The sequence below is a fragment of the Bactrocera latifrons genome, unplaced genomic scaffold, assembly GCF_001853355.1.
Source record: "Bactrocera latifrons isolate USDA-ARS-PBARC rearing strain unplaced genomic scaffold, ASM185335v1 scaffold_265, whole genome shotgun sequence".
In the NCBI taxonomy this organism is placed as follows: Eukaryota; Metazoa; Arthropoda; class Insecta; order Diptera; family Tephritidae; genus Bactrocera; species Bactrocera latifrons.
Genome location: NW_017536241.1, coordinates 109573 through 127103, shown reverse-complemented (window position 1 = coordinate 127103; position 17531 = coordinate 109573). Strand labels below are relative to the sequence as shown.

Genomic DNA, 17531 nt, shown 5'->3' with positions numbered 1-17531 from the left:
GTAGTACAGACGGACCCAGAAAGGGGATTGCCGAAACTCTTAGCCACTTCGACTGCAACCTGATAACGTGGACCACTGAATTGCGACGCTACTCCTGAAAGTATCTTCTCCGCACACATATTAACGAGGAATATTTATGTGTGGCAAAGTCGGTGAGTCTTTCAAGGTTACATCTATTCTTTCCGATAGCAAACACTTCAATGCTGGCCCTCGGTGACTATACGTTTAAGGCTGTCAAGAGGTGTATGGCATTATTAGCGATATTAGCTTGGTATGGATGCCTGCTCACAGCGGAATCGCCAAGAACTGCAAAGCTGTTGAGCTCGCAAGAAGGCAGCTTTGGTGAGCGTTGGTAATCAGTACGAAGGTAAGAAAGGTCCTCGGAATATTAGAAGTGGATTAAGTAGAAAGGATTGTTGGTGGAGAAAGAAAAAAAGGAGAAACATTCTTCATATTATTTTCTAGCATACAAAAACGACTTCGCTTTAGCTTGGGCGGATCGCGCTTGGACATAACACCATATACGATTTTTATAAATACATATTGGGACCCTTTTAACAGTTTTTACGACCACAAGGAAAACAAGATTATTCCGTATGTAGAAATACTTTTGAAATTACCTGTCATGTGAAAACTCAGGAAGACAAAGGAGACTCTTTTGGTTGAATCTAGGAGATATCAGTTGTTCAAGCAGAAGTGGCTCTAGCAACCAATGTGCGTTAGGTAGGGCGAGACTGGCTGTAGATACATAAGTATGCGTTAAATAAGGCTGTAAAATCTTCGTAGAGAGATTTCTTCAAAAGCGCGTAAAAACTGATATGTATCTTGAAGATTTTAATTTAAATTTCTAACGAACAAGGTTGGTGATTAAACATTGACTAAGGACTGCCTAGCAATTGAAACACTGATGTGTGGAATACAATGCTCGCGACAGACTGCAAACGACATCTGTCAAATATTGAAATACACACGTTCTTATGGACGGACCTATTTTGACAGCTGCACGACTACACGACGGCAGACCGACAGTTGTCGTTCTCGCTAACTTCAATTTDATCCTATATTTGCCAACGACAGTAGGACGACAGTAGAGTTGACAGTAGAATGGAAGATAGAGAGATGAGGTAGAGTGGTGATGCCACTAATATGTAAAATGTAAAATTACTCAAAGCTGTAACAAACCTTACGTTATTTTACAAATAAAAGCATATAACAGCTCTGTTACATCATTTATAATAACAATTGATAATTTAAAACAAATAAATAGGTAAATTTACTTATTTTTTGCTTAAAAAAACAAAATATTAAAATTTCATTGAAGTGTAAGGTTTTGTGTACATGCCGGCCATTGTTATGTTGCTGCCCTCTCACAAACGTTCATGTAGTAGTATTCACAATGCCATTTTCAGTTCACTGTCGTGCTGCTGCAGTCTGTCGCGAGCATTGTGGTCCGCACATGAAGTTGAATTATCTGTTTTCATCCTTTTTTTTTTTTTTTTTAAGGGATAGCGCAATACAATTTCGCAACCGCTAGGGGACATGCTAGCGCAAGGTTGCAATTACAATTCATTCGATTTATGGAAAGCAGTTAATGTTAGAACAAATAGGTACATAAGATTTCTCCCATTGTATTCATCTTTTTGTTAAATTTAGTGATTCTTGTGACTACCTACTAAATTGCATAATCGTCTCAAGTCACAAATATTGTCTATAATTTAAAATTTCAAATTTAGAGACTTCTGACTGGGATAATGATGTTGTAAATAATTTTGTTCAAAACATTAGTAACAACAGTATACCAAGTGTTAAAACTTTACTTTCCATTGCACAGAAATATGTGAAATTTGTTTACACCATAGTAAATTTGATTACACCAATTTAACACAGAGAGAAAAATTACGGATTGGCTCACAGGCTAAATGGTTATCGTTAATCCTAAATTCGATAACTGTTTGGGCACCCTGAAATGTTATGAACATAGTGTGGCAGCATCATTAATTTTGTTTCGACGCTAAGTTGGCCAATTTATTATATAGTGCATGCTTTTGCATATGTTAAATATCGTAAAATTTATACAATAATATCGTCGGATTAGAATTTTCAATGGCCCAGGTGTCAAATAAATCTGGTACAGGTTGGCCAAGACGCAGCAGTCAGGGCCAAGTAGACGGAAATGTAAATAATGGAATGCAGAAATACTCGGCTGGACAGTGCTTGGCCATAAACAGAACAATAAACTTGTGAGTATAAAAAACTGACCATGATTTTGTTAGCACTGTTAAAGCAGACTGATAGGGTTTATTTGTTATGCATTGAAATAATTTATTTTATTATTAAATTGCATTTTAATTAATATTCAATTATTTTAAAAGGTAAAACAGATAAACGTGCCAATTTCAAACCTGAATTTTCGAAAATTTTAATTGTATCACGGAATCTTAATTTCTTCAAACTCAAAGCCATTATAGGTCTCCTGCTCAGTCTTTTCCGAAATATGTGTATCAGTTTTGTATTTCTAATTTCACACATAAAACTTCAATAACACTAAATTTCGGTAATGAAAATATAATAATTAAATAGCTAGGTGATTTTTAGAATAGCAATCCCATATTGCGGAGTAGGTTGGTTGGAATGGTTATGTACAAAAAGATAAAAATATATGGGCAAAATTCATTATAAATCAAAAAACTCGCATTTAAAATTTTAAATACAAATATCTCAAAAACCACAAGACAACTATGTATATATATACATTTTCTTGATCTGAAGAACGTACTCACCATACATACCAATTTTAATCCCGAAATCGACGGATGCTATTCTAAATCCCAGCCAAATAGACCGCTTATACCATATTTCCTTAATTTACTAAATGTCGTTGCTAAATAAATTAGTCTTTGTAAAATTTTTAAAGGATATGGTAGTGTGACAGGGTTTTGAAAATTTAGGGTATATATATTACATGTTTCGACGGAGTCGGACCAAAGAGAAAAGTGTGTTATATGAGTGATGTTGGCGGGACATATAAAGATGTGGCCAGTGACATGTGGTTGGCGATCAGTATCTGTCGGAAGTCAGTTCTGTCCGAAGTCCAGTCGCCGTTCTGTTCGACGTAGTTGAGGAATGACCTCCTCAACTGGAAGCATAAGCGTCTCACTATGTAGATGTTCGACGGGAGACATCAAGAGGCCTGTCCTCCTGTCATGCGGAGTGCAGTGTTCTGGCGTGAATAAAACTTAAAAATACAAAATTCTCGTTAAAAATGGCGGCGTTTAAAAAAAAAAAAACTTGAACTTGAAACTTGAAAATTCAAATTAGTCATTCTTCTAAACTAAGTGTAACCCTTAAGGAAAAAAAAAAATTATACTCTTTTTTTCATGTGGTAGTATTAATTATAAGCAATCTATTTTCCCCATTCTTTTTTTTAAATTATGAAGATTAACCCTTTTCTCTTTCAGATATCCTTTGACTAATTACACATTTGGAACAAAGGAACCATTATTTGAAAAAGATCCATCAGTTCCATCACGCTTTCAAAGGATGCGAGAAGAATTTGATCGTATTGGTATGCGGCGCTCAGTTGAAGGAGTCCTACTTGTCCACGAACATGGTTTACCCCACGTATTACTTCTGCAGTTGGGTACAACATTTTTCAAGCTTCCTGGGGGTGAACTTAATGCAGGAGAAGATGAGGTAGAAGGCCTCAAACGCCTTCTTACCGAAGTAAGTTAAAATATTGTTTGCTCGACTTAATTTAAATCAAATTCTAAAATGGAAGTAGTCGGGTTTGTCGCGGGTGTCCGTGGGTGATCCTGGGGGTGAGGGAGTGACTTGTGGGTGGTATTTGTTGCAGCTACACAGCCCGCAGGGGCGGTTGTCGCACTAGGGTGTTTGTTGGCGACGCCACTGTTGTGTGTTACGGTTGCAGACTCCTGCAGCATGGGGCAACGTACGACTCATTCCACTCACGTGTGGTGCGCAGGCCGGAACACGCAGCGAAGTGACACCAGCCAGTGCAGGAATTGCACTTGATTGAAGTAACGTTCCGACAATGATGATCTGACACACGGAACAGACTGCGCGAGGAACCAAGAGTTGCTGATTGGTTCTCGTACAAGGATTGGAGCGGGAAGAAGGTTAGGGGGGTACAAGTCAGAGAGGGAGCTATGTTGCCTGTTTGAGCTCCTGGGGACCGTGGAGGTCCTCTGTTGGCCTCTCGGGGTGAGTGGCGGCGCAGCGCGCGAACTGTGTGCAGATTGCGCAGCCGTAGAGGCTAGCGCCGCAGTATTGCGTAGGCAACATGGAGCCACGTTACGCGTGGTTCACTCCCTATGAGTCTTAAGGCCTGAGCAGGTCTTAAGATGGATCCATCCATTGCATGTATTGCACCTGACCGAGATTGAGTTTTATTGTAGCCTTTTTGCGCAAACGCAGCAGAAAAATTCCTCCGGGCCCGGGTTGGACTCAATGCTAGCACGAGTCAGTAGGATACGGAGCAACCCTGCTGCTAGGCGTTGCTCCAATGAAGACCAACACAAATTAAGACTCACCGATCCAAATGGGGTTAGATCGCCGAAAAAATATCCCTTGGTCGGATGAAATCCGAGTCAATTCCGGTACCTAGAACCTGCTGTCGTGGGAATTGTAAAATAAAGCAAATTGTCTTAGTTACTGATGCAATATTAATTATTTGACAAAGTCAGGAAAAAATTTTCTCACCTGAAAAATTATCCACGCACACAGCATAGGTTTTTTTTTTTGTTAATTTCTTGGTTTCTTTTAAATTATAACTTGCATACAGAGAATAGGACACTAGTTACGTTTTTTTATTCTAAGTTTTTATATATATTTGTTGCTATTAAACCTCTTAGAGTTAATGAAGACTCTACAAAAATGTTCGTTTATTGAGTCGATGAGCTACATAGATCTTAACCTATCATGGGATGAAATTGTGCACATATGTGTCCCCGTTTACATCGATAATTTTGACGTTGAGTCCTTGCAGATCCGATCCCTTAGCATTACATTTTTTAAGTGAAAACAAAAAATAAAAATTAACTGTTATTAACATACTAAAATGGCTTGTCTGTTAATGGTGTTGGAGAATCGAGAGTGCGTGCCCATGGCAAAGCAAAGTTTGTTGTGATTTTCACACATATTGGATTTATACATTTTAAATTAAAAGTGAATGGGTTTTTGAGACGTGATGCTCCGTGCCATTCCCATTCATCCGTCCGTCTTTTACAACGCGCGAGAATTGGGAAGCATTTGTTGTCCTTTGATATTCTAATCAACCGCATTTGTAAACGGTGTCTGATCGAGAGAACATCAACTGAATTTTTTGACGAAATGATTTGATATCGATAGTAATGAATTTTAAAAATTTTAACCAAACTACAGTTAAAATGGAAACATGTAATTTTCCAAAATTGTCGGATAACTCTGACTGAAAATAGCTAAACCACAATACAAATATTATCGGTTAATTTCTCTTTTACATGAAGAGGTAATACGGTAGTGTGCATTGTATTGATGTTTGTTTACTGACACAAAAAGAGGACATAGAAAAAGCAAAAGTGACAATTGTATATCAACAGAAACTACATAATTATTTATGCTTGAAAAGAAATATTTAAATAAAAAATACTAAGATCTTTATTTTTATAGACATTGGGGCGACAAGATGGCGTGAAACAAGATTGGATTGTGGAAGACACAATTGGAAACTGGTGGCGACCGAATTTTGAACCACCTCAGTATCCATACATTCCGCCACATATTACGAAACCAAAAGAACACAAACGGCTGTTTTTGGTACAGTTACATGAAAAGGGTAAGTCATAGAAATAATGTCACTGGCCGTGGGACACTAGATTAGAAACGTCTTAATTTAATTGTTCGTGATACAAAAGCGATAGGTTTCTGTTTTGTGGCAGTGCTGCGTCTGTATAGAAATTATTGATATGTATGTAGTCACTCAAGTTGATACAATTGTAGAAATAGAGATTACGGCAACTAACAGTTGAGTTAGTCCGCGACAGAGGACGACTTAACATTTTCTTAACGCGTTATCGATCTTTCAGTAGTTTTCACCGTACCCGGAAATTTATGGTGTGCGCATTACCAAAATTGTTTATTTCACGAGTTTTGCAATATTACAATAATACATATGTACATTCAAAATTTGAGAATATTTTAAAGGAGCCTCTTCTCGTAGTTACCTTTCTGTCGGCATTCTAGGTGGCAGATTGTAATTTTGCCTCGTTATCATTCACGAAGTTCAGTTTTACTTGAGCTGGAAGCGTTTGCTAATTTTTTCTTTCATACATTCATATGTTCTGGAGCTGCTTAGCCGAATTTATTTTGTCGATATTGTAAATAAGGTCACTACTCCCAATAAAAGGATAAGCATTTTTTATTTTCCGCCTAATCTTATCTATTCAAAGAGTTACCATAGTTCACATACAGTTTGCATAAGTTTTTCTAATTGCTTCGTTGGCACTACTCGTCTGTATGGAATATAATCATATGTATGTATATAATTTTATTACATTATTGTTTTTATACAGGAATAGTTAAAAGAATTTTTTTCTAGCGAACCAAAAATATTTTATTGTCGTTTTTTTTAATTCAAAATGCTCTCGACATAATAGAAGAAATCGCTAAAATTTATTGTCATTTCTACGCACAAACACATATAATCCAAACAGTATATTACATATATGTATATTGTTATATATTAACATATATAAATTGATTTTAATTATATTTCCTTTTGACTATAATTGTTTAGCTTTATTTGCTGTTCCCAAAAATTACAAGCTTGTAGCGGCACCCTTATTCGAACTCTATGACAATTCTCAAGGATATGGTCCAATTATATCATCGCTGCCTCAGGCCTTATGCAGGTATGACTATTGCTCTCATATTTTTACACTATTATTTGCCTATAAACATTGAATTCATTTCTAAATTTCAGGTTTAATTTTATTTATATGTGAAGGAATGGCGAGTTTTTCGGGACATATTATAATAGTTAATCTAAATAAATCCACATTGGTATTTTACTTATTTGAATGTCTTTATTTAATACATTTATATTTAGATGAACCAAATCTGCATTAAATACAAACACATTGGTGGAAACCTAAATAACTGGATTAATTATTTTAATTATATAAACGTTAGACGTCAATAAAGCAAATAATTATTTTAATTATATTGAGACGTATACATATATGTATGTATTCTACGAATGAAGGAAATGAAAATCTTACCATAATAAAATATGTGTGTACACTAATAATTGCTGTAAACAAACTTAATTTTAGCACATATACTGGGGTGTTCAAAATAAAAAGGTGTAATAAACCTTACACATCATAAATTGTATATCAATTGTACATACACTGAGCGTGGATTTTATAATTAATGAAAAATATTATACATTATACTTATTTTAATTTTAATTTCATTTTATTGTGTATAGTTGCCCACTTTTTACACCAAATATAGCTTTCAAGCATAGTAACATTTACAGCCGTATTTATATCTCTTTCTGTTTTGTTATTTTAACTTGTTTGGCAACATTATACAGCAGCCATTCGCGAACTACATACACAATAAACTTCGGATAATTATAATTTCTTATCATAAAAGTAAGCCAAAAAAATTGTTTTTTTTTTACCTGTTTCATGTATTTTCTTATAAAAGACAACTTTCGAATTATTAATTTGTGATAAAATTTTATTTTAATGAAACATATAACTTTAACAGTCGAAAATAAAATAAAGGTACACATGTGAAAATACTCATCACAAAAAACTTGAACAATTTGTCTAACATTTGGCGATTGTTCTCATTTGTTTTAAGATTGATGAAATAATTCAGTGGTGTTGTAGAATCTGACAGTTGTGGTAATAAAATCAATTGAAATTTATAAATAAATGTATTAGGTGTCATATATTCAGATATTATTGGTTGGATGCCCGAAATAGAAGTTGTATCGGTTTTGAGTGTCATTGCTTTCTTTTTCCAAAGAAACGCTAAAATAGCGGAACTCATTGTAGACTGAAACTGCTTCTAAATTTTTCACCGTAGTTAACAAATCCAATCAGATTCTGACACCATTGAAAATCAAAATTAGTCTGCAATTTTACAACTAAGAAAATCTTTCTTAGATTCCGCAACCCTCCCTAACTTTCATTTCCTCATTTCTTTTCGCATTAAAATTTAACAAAATAAATTGCTTAACAGCGTTTCGGTCGGCTGGATATAGTAATTTACAGACGAAGAATCTTTAGCTATGGCAGAACACTGCACTCCGTACAATGCCAAGATGCCTCTTGATGTCTATCATCAAACAGCTACAATCTTTGGAACGGTGCCGCTTTCTAGCACTAGCACTGACTGCCATTTGCAGTGGAACTGTAGCATAAGAACTTAAATTGCCTCTCGACTCTAGTCACTCTTACTACTATCTTCGTTTTGACAATGTAGCAGGTTAAACTGCTACTTATTCGGACCGAGTACCTTGAGTTCAAATCCGAACCAGTTAAGTTGCTGGATTTTCTTCGACATTTGAAAAACAAAATAGCAGACCATTAAAATTAGTGCAGATTTTTAGCTATAACCCGTTAGATTGTATTTATTCTTTGTGTTTGAAACACTTCCCACGGTCCCTTATTTTTTTGAATATTTTCAAATTATAGTTTGTCTCGTCCAGGTCTCATCAGATTTACAACACGAGTAAATCCTATAGATTTTCAAATAATAACTAAATAAAAAAGTTTTAAATTATAAAGAAAATATAAAAAATTAACAGCACTTCAACGGACATTTTTTGAGTGGTAGAGTTGAAAACCATAATACCGAATTTCAAAACTTCAACCAAAATGCGGTTTGGTTGAAACACATAATAGGGACCTAAAATAAAGAATTTTGAAACATTATGATCTTCTTTTCTATTAGGTTTAACTACCATAAATTACAAAAGCACTATAGTTAATATTAATTCTAAAACATGCCTATATGTAGTAATATGACAAAATCTTGGCATTTTGCTGCATTCACAGATACATATATTTATGAATCTTCCATAAAAGTGAATAAAGAGAAATGTTTACACCTGCGTTTGTTATAATTTTCTTATTTTACCCTCTATTTGATTTTGGATACGGAATTATGTAATTTTTTTTTTTACAGATAAAAAATATTCTTTCCAAAAAAATTTAGTTGAATGATGGTTTTTTGATTGTTTAAGTTAGCATGTTTTATTTAATTTCGGTATTAAAGTATATTGGAACCGGCTGTTTTGCTATGTTTTTAAGATTCAAAAACATATTTGTCAAAATATCAATAACATTATATTTAACAATGAGAAAAAAATTCAAGAAAACATTGCATATAACTGATTTTAACAGTTAATCTCATTTTAATTTTTGTGAAATGATAAAAACTATGTTCTGTTTGCATAAGAGAAAAAATAAAACAAAAATAAGCTACGAAACTATTACTATTTGTTAGTAACATTAAATTATAGCATAGTGGAAAGGCACGCGAGAAACAAACTGAAGGATGTAACTCCGCAAGAACTAAAGTTTTTAGTATATCACATTATCCATCGTGACACGTGAAATAAGTATAATGTAAAGTAGATGATACCACTATATGTTTTTCAAATAAAAAATAAATTAAATCTACTATTATATACCACACTAACTTGAAATTTATTCTACGTAAAGTGCATTTTAATGATAGCTACAAATTTTTATTAAAAATTTTACATTGGAAAATTTATATTACAAAAAAATTTGGCTTGACATAAAAACAAATTGCTTATTTTGAAAGAGCGATCGCAATTCAAGTAATGTGCTAATTAGCAGTTGTGCTACCAGTGGTATCATGTTGGTTTGAGGTATAACCTTGTGCGGGCTCACTGCTGGTATCGTGTCCTCGAACAAGGTAAATCGTTGTTTGACAATTAGGGCAAGTTGTGCACAATTCTGGTTCTGGAGCAGGTATAGGAGATGATTGTATGGGTTGTTGTTGTTGAGCATGTTGATTTCGGGCCTCAGTTCGTGGCTGTGATAACTGCAAATATGATAAAATAAAGATAGAAGATGTCAGTTGGGTGAGATTAAAAACGTACGTACACATAATTTATTTATAAATATTTAAAAAGAAGTAGGAAGAATAATTTACATGTGGTTCTTTGAACTGATTTTTACACTGCATTGGTGCTGAAGTTGTTTGGGGTTGATGACTGGAAACTTGTTGCTGTGATAGAATTTCTGTTGTTTGTTGATTTGGTTGCACTGACAACGATGTTGGATGATGAGCGTGAGTGGAATTTAGATTGTACGGCTGTTTGCCTTGATACTGCTGCTGTTGTGTATTGGAAGCATCACCTTGCGCCTGTGTAACAAGAGAAAAACTGTAGTATTGAATTTTACTTGTGAATATATATAAATATAAGGGTTACCTGCGAAATTGTGTGACCTTGAAGCTCATAAGAGTCATTTAGCCCCTGTATAGATTTGGAATTTAAGTAAACAACTTATTTAATATATAATATCAATTGTAAATCAATTCAAAATTCGATAATTTTACCGCATGTCGATTTAAATGTGTACGGGAAAACATATTTTTTTTAAAGTATTCGTCATCAACATCTTGCAGACCCTTTTTAAAGCCATTAGTGTTTATTAGAAAGGATTTTATTTTCGAAATTAAAGTCTAAATAAATTTACCGATCGTTTTTCTACACCTTGCGGTCGTAATGATAAGCGACTTAATGCATCCAACGGATTTTTTCGCTCCTAAATCATCACTAATTGATTAACAAAGTACTCAGAGAGAAGTTACCACAACTTACATTTAACTTGGCCTGCTCGGCCGCCTGACTGGGCGTGAGACTCACCTCGCTAGCCGTTTTCTTGCAAAAGAAAACCATTTAAAACATTTGCGAAGTCTATACATATGTATGTACATTGTTCAATAAACTTACTACGACCTGCATTTTCGATGATTGCTGTTTGGGCAGAGCCTGAAGATTGCCTCTTCTGGCTTCCATTTAGAAATGCTTCTATATTTATATATAATACTTTCGATATACGAGTATTGTAAAAATTTTTGTTTGAAGAAAAATATATGTGTATACTTTCCAGGAATCAATTATTGAATTCTTTCAATTTGACAATTAAGAATAAGTTTTCTAATATATTCTACACTTCTCGAAGTGTTTTTCAAATTGTATTAATTTATACGTACGGTTTTTTCATGTCTAATCAGTTATATTAAATTCTATATAAAATCAGTTTTTGATACGATTGTGCTCGCAATTTATGATACCAAATATATTTATATTTCAATAAAAACGTCTTTGATGAGCTTTTCTTCTATAATTTTCTATTTGACAGTTTCGTTTTTTGAACCAGCAGTAATCTGCCAGCATGTAACGATCACACTGACCGGTACCTTTTTCCATACTTTAGGAAAATTTCAACATAAGTAATTCAAACTATCTCGATCCTTCCAACCTTCCAACATAATGAAGTTTCATAAAGTTTTTTGCACAATTCACAGTTTCAAAGCCGATGCCCCTCACAATATCAAAACTACTACATCTATCGTTTAAAATTTTTAACACTATTTTGGTACATAATTTGTCAGGTAATGTTGGAAACATTTTTATCAATTTTCTTTGTTATTTCTCATATTACAATAACAATTTAAGCGATTTTTAAATTATTATTAATTATAGAATATAACCTATAAAAGTTAATATATAGACATCATATGCCCTTTCCTAACTCCAATTGTGTATTTACTGTCATATATTTACTTTTTAGGGAATATTAAATTGATAATAAGCTCAATGTCCAAATTCGAATATTTAAATGTTTTCGAGATAAAATGTTTTGTTCCAATACCAAGAAAAACGTCGGTACATAAATAGTGTAATATAAAAACATACCTGTTAGCGTCGTCATCTCCATCTTCGTCGAAAAATCCCTCATACAGAACAAATTTATTTGCTTGTGGTATAATTTTTTCCAAGCCATAGTATTTTTTTAAGAATTGTATTAACTTTTCGGATGGTCTGTCAACTGAGCACTTTACTGGAGTCCAGTGCTCCTCTGTAAGCATTATATCGAACAGTATTTTTCCTACTCCCATACGCTGTCTCGATTCGTGAATGTAAAAATCTAATATACAACGGGCTTTGTCAATTTTTCTCGTCTGACCCGAACTATCGAAAAGATATAAATTTTTGGTACCAATTTTCAAAAGTCCTATAACGACATCTCTGAAAACAATTATTGGAGTTAATTAAAAAAATATTTATCTTAATACGCATAGGCCAAGGAAAAGTAAATGTGCTTAAAAAATACGATTCATCAAGTATATTGATAAATATTTTTACTGTTTTGTGTAGATTGCAATCGAAAGTATTATATTATAAAAAATTAGTACTAAGAATGCCGTTGACTTCTTTTGACACTTTTTATTACTCACCGGTATGTATAACCTAGATGACACAGACCTTCGAAGACCTGTTGCAACAATATACAATATTTGTATATTCAGTATAGTCCGTTAAGATTATACTTATCAAGAAACCATTGAAGGAGTTACTTGAGGTTGCATATTAAAGTTTAAAGCTACGGATGTATAACAACCGATCTTAGCTGAAATATTGCACCCAAATATCAACAATTGTTATTCAGTTCGAGTCAATCACCCTTATCTACTTGATGTCAATCATCGACAACGGAATAAATTACCCGAGGGCACAATTGTTTATTGCCAAATTAAGGAATGCATTAAAAGGGTCGTGTTCGGCCTTAAACTAGTCAATGATATCCAATATACATATGTATGTATATGTAATTTATTTGCATTTCTTCAAATAACGAGACTTTAAGCAATTTATTTCAATCCGTATGTTAAAATATTAACCGTTACTAAGTGAAATGAAAGGCATTAGGTGCCATCAGAACACAATATGGCGGATGAAACCATAATATAGACGATGGTAATTTATCACAAACAATAAAACTGAGAAATGGATCAAACTAATCACGTTTTAAGCGAATATAAATAATATTAACTAAATAAAAGAGCACTAGCAAAAAATATGAATTTTTCGTAATAAAACAAAACACATAACAAGTGACGATCGTTTCTTTAGTAGCCGATAAACAACCGTATATATGCAACAAAAGTGGTTATCCTATACCAATCACCGGCAACAGTGAGACCAGGTTATTATCTCTCTTTATTATAGTATTTAGAAAAGTCAAAATCAAGAAGATCAACCGCATGCAGTTTTTGCCAATTTCAGACTTTGAGTAATGGATATCTTAAAAAAAAAATAATTGTAAGTACTACCTATTGAAGGAAACAACTTGTTTACTTGTTTTTATGTGTATTTTACATTCCATTTATTTAGAATAATATACGGAAAACATCGTTCTTTAAATGTTTTGTGAGTTTTATAAATTTTGTCGTAGAAAGTACCAATCAGTATTATATCTTATCTTTGTGGGGGGCGAAATAGATGAAAAGATCTCGAAAATGAAACAAATTGGCGGTAAAAAAGAAAAACAAGCAGGGCAAACTCTTCACCTGATATGTCTATGATGTCTACGGGTCCGGATGATTCTGCTAAAAAAAGCCAATTATAATATCGCCAGAAGCATTTAATTTTACAACATAAGTATGGAAAGAAACCGCTCTCAATTAAGTGAAATCCTATATACAAGTATCATAATCTAATATTCCTTGTTATAAGGTGAAATTGAGCGAAATCGGACCACTACCGCGGCAACTGCTTCTACATTACAACTTCACTGGTCCTTTTACTTTCCATTATATAAATCGAAAAAAAACTTGCAAACATAGTACTTTTCAAGTTTCTATCTCTCGTCAAAAGCGATCGTCGCAATCGGACCATAACTATACAAGTCCACATACCTAATAAGTAGATCTCAGTGCCTAAGCCTGAAGATTTACAGAAAACGTGTTTTTCTAATAATAATCTGTTTCGAAGCAACAAAAACTTAACTTAATCCCATACACATAATATTATTAAAGAATTTAGAACGTCCGGTTTTCTTTATATAGCGTGTATTTATATATGATATATCATATAATGAAAATATGAAGAGACTAACCGTTTTATGTTGCTCTGATTGACTTTTTATAACGCTTTTATTAGCTTCACCTCTAATATGCATTTTTGAGTGGCACTATGACACAACAATCAACAATTTAAGAAGCACTACAAAAAACATAGAGTGTCTCTTAAACTATTCAACGTCTAGGTTCTTAAAGAAAGAGAAAACACAATTGTGTAGCTAAATTATATATGTACATATATGGTTTAAAAAACTAAAAAACATTCTTTTAAAGCACTTCAAATTAAGAAGTGAAAAATAATCCTTTATTGTCCCAAAATCAACGCAATAATGGACTTTAATAGAAAACACAGTTTTTGCATTTTCTTATTTAATCATAATGGTTATTTAAGGAATAACACATCGGACAAATGACATACACGGTACATACGCATACGTAATCGGTTCTGGAAAATTTCCAGGACTATTCTGGATAAATTTTCCGAATAAATCTGCGCTTTTAAATAACCCCATAGAAATAAATCTAATGGTGTAACGAGAGAGTACACGACCTGCTTCACGGGCTGTATGATATGTGGCACCGTCTTATTGCAACCAGATCAATATCAACTAATTTCTTCAAAAATAACTGGGTTATCATGTCGGGATATTAAACACCAATATCAGTCACTGTTTAACCAGGGTCATTTTCAAAAAAGTCCTATGCCTCCAGCACAATATTTTCACCAAATAATGACTCTTTATGGATTCAAAAATCACTTCACCCACATGTGAAAATGTCCTTCCGCCAAGCTTTCATTATTTTTGAAATTTGTTCAATAACAAAGACACGTTGTTCCATAGTGTAATGTCAATTTTTACTGAGCTTAAGCTCTCAATTTGTTTTTTTAGGGGTTGTCAACACTTTACTACATAAATGGAATTATCAATCGACTTTCAGAAATCCGTCGTAAAAGTATCAAAATATTCTACAAAAACTAAATGAATTAAATTTAATTTAGGGCAACATTTTTCCGTTCTCATAAATTAGCAAAACTCTGGCTCATTATACACTCCATTAAGTTCAGATACCCCTAGGAAATGATTATTTTTCTGCGATTGGGACTATTTTAATGGATTTCAAAAGGAAAAAAAAAACTTAACGATAACACTAAAAACTTGAGTTCAATCGACTATGCAAAAATACTTAAATAAAATAGTGCCATTCTAATTTGAAGAAATATAATTGTAATTCAATATTCAAAAAAATTTACTTACCCATCACATCCGTTGATATCTGCCATAAGATAGACTGTTTGATTTTCAGACATTCGCAGCTTCTGTGCTGATGTAATAGGCTTGGACAGTTTCTGAGCTACGGCTGAAAGTTCACCTAACCGGTCAATAATTTGAGACACTTTGGAAGTAACATCCCTATAAAAAGAAGAATATATATTTGACGAATTATTCACCTTTGAATTTAATTTTTATTCCCTTGCAAATATCCCTAACACTTCAACGTTTATCGAAATAAATTGCTTTCCCTGATGTACTATATGCCAATACTCGTATGTTGCAAGTGATCTTGAGTAAAAATTAAGTTATCTGTTCCATGGCACAGTCGGTGTCAAGAGTTCAAACTGATCACTGTTTAGTACACATACACTGAGACTGAACCTCTTGTATACAAAAAAGCAGGTTGGAAACATGTCCAGTAATCTATAGATTAGTTACCTTCAGTGATTCCAACAAATTAGTAGGATTGTTCAAAGAGTTTATATCTGAGATGATCAAGAGAAGTGGCGAAAACACTTCTGAAATCGGTTTCCTTATTTTGAGATTTTCCTCTTTATGTTATCTTAATACGAAACTTACTGATTTGTATCTAAACAGCATTCATTGTAACTTTAAAATCATTGCTTTCACAGAGACTTGGCTAAAGCCTCACATTTTTGATAATGAAATATTCAACAGCGAATTCGAAATCTATAGATATGAYCGGCTGAACAGAAAAGGAGGTGGTGTCTTGTTTGCTGTTCATTCTTYAATTMCATCTGAAGAAGTCGATGTTCCGCATGCAGACTTCATAGAATTTAAATTTGCGCTAATAGTGGCCATATCTACATAACTTAATCTTATATACCGCCTCACTCGGATATATCTGTTTATATGCAGCATGCTTCATTAATAWATAATGTTTTCTCAATTGCTAGTAATACTGATTCCATGATTGTTTGTTCAATTTACCGTGCGTATCATGGAAATTTATTGATGATCACACCATTCCTATTAGTACTCGCTTATGTTTTAACGAGTTCTTAAATGAAATGTTGGGGTTGGGTCTTATCCAATTAATTTAATTTCAAACGAATTAGATAAGTTCTTAGATCGAGTTTATGTTGATAACGCTTCAATGTTCTCCGTTGTCCGGTGTGATCCTTTGGTTCAGCCAGAGGACCCGTATCATCCTGCTTTGAAAATTGACATCGAAATCATAACTAACTTTGATCATATTCGTAATAATACACAAGACCTTTGTTTTCGGTTCAACTTTGCGAAAGCTAATTTTAAGAAGATTAATTACAAACTTTCTAAAGTAACTTGGCCAGATTACAGTGGCAATATTGAATTTAGTGCTTCCCACTTTAATGAAACTATTTTAAACTTATTTGAAAAATATGTTCCGAAGTGCGCTGTTACTCAAAAAATTAGTTCTAATTTATGGCTTTTAAAATTTAAAAAAAAAAAACTCTTTTAGTTGCTGACTATTCTAAATTGCGTCGACAATTCGCTGAAATTAACAAAATATGTTATAATAATTATATAAATAAAGTAAAAAGTAATATTATTCGTAACCCAAAATTTGGTCTATGGTTTCGTTAACTTCAAACGCAGGATTTCTAATTTTCCGTCTGCTATGAAATATAAGTCTAGTATGTCYAGTGACAATCACACCATTTCCAATATGTTCGCTAAATTCTTCAAGTCCAATTACTCTCCAAAATCTCCAAAAAATGTTCCGCATCAGCACAAGTTATGTCCGATTTCTGTCATTAATACACCTACTATTTCCGAAGCAGACGTCTTATATCAGTTGAATATGTTAGAACAATCACACAATTATGGTCCAGATATGATTCCCTCACGCTTTCTTAAGAAATGTGCCAAATATATATACAAACCCCTAACAAAACTATTTAATTCATCTCTTATGCAAGGCTTATTTCCATCGATATGGAAAAAGTCATTTATAATTCCTTTGCATAAGAGTGGATTTAGGTCATCTATTRAAAACTATAGGGGAATAGCAAAGTTGTCTGCAATACCTAAACTTTTTGAAGCAATTATAACAGACGACATAGCCTTCCGGATCTCTCCACTAATTTCTTGTTCTCAGCACGGTTTTCG

General features: G+C 33.4%; 2 protein-coding genes across 3 annotated transcripts in view; one reads left to right on the top strand and one right to left on the bottom strand.

The window, feature by feature from the left end:
- The first annotated feature begins 1969 nt into the window (after window positions 1-1969).
- Window positions 1970-7071, top strand: LOC108969778 (cleavage and polyadenylation specificity factor subunit 5). Its single transcript, XM_018934699.1, has 5 exons — window positions 1970-2240; window positions 3459-3723; window positions 5668-5833; window positions 6794-6908; window positions 6980-7071. The coding sequence occupies exons 1-5, from the start codon at window positions 2104-2106 to the stop codon at window positions 6999-7001; spliced, it is 705 nt and encodes a 234-aa protein (XP_018790244.1). The 5' UTR covers window positions 1970-2103; the 3' UTR covers window positions 7002-7071.
- A 2633-nt stretch (window positions 7072-9704) lies between these two features.
- Window positions 9705-17531, bottom strand: part of LOC108969777 (alpha-tubulin N-acetyltransferase 1) — a 25129-nt gene continuing 17302 nt past the window's right edge. Inside the window, exons 1-7 of one of the 2 annotated variants that reach the window (XM_018934697.1) lie at window positions 11009-11720; window positions 10877-10936; window positions 10752-10820; window positions 10612-10683; window positions 10484-10528; window positions 10204-10416; window positions 9705-10092 (exon numbers count right to left, since the gene is read on the bottom strand). In XM_018934697.1, coding sequence (XP_018790242.1) covers window positions 9874-10092; window positions 10204-10416; window positions 10484-10528; window positions 10612-10683; window positions 10752-10820; window positions 10877-10936; window positions 11009-11074 — 744 coding nt within the window. In that variant the 5' untranslated portion in view covers window positions 11075-11720 and the 3' untranslated portion in view covers window positions 9705-9873. Of the gene's footprint in view, window positions 10093-10203; window positions 10417-10483; window positions 10529-10611; window positions 10684-10751; window positions 10821-10876; window positions 10937-11008; window positions 11721-11977; window positions 12311-15401; window positions 15558-17531 lie in introns of those variants that run through there. The other variant, XM_018934698.1, reaches the window with a different exon arrangement.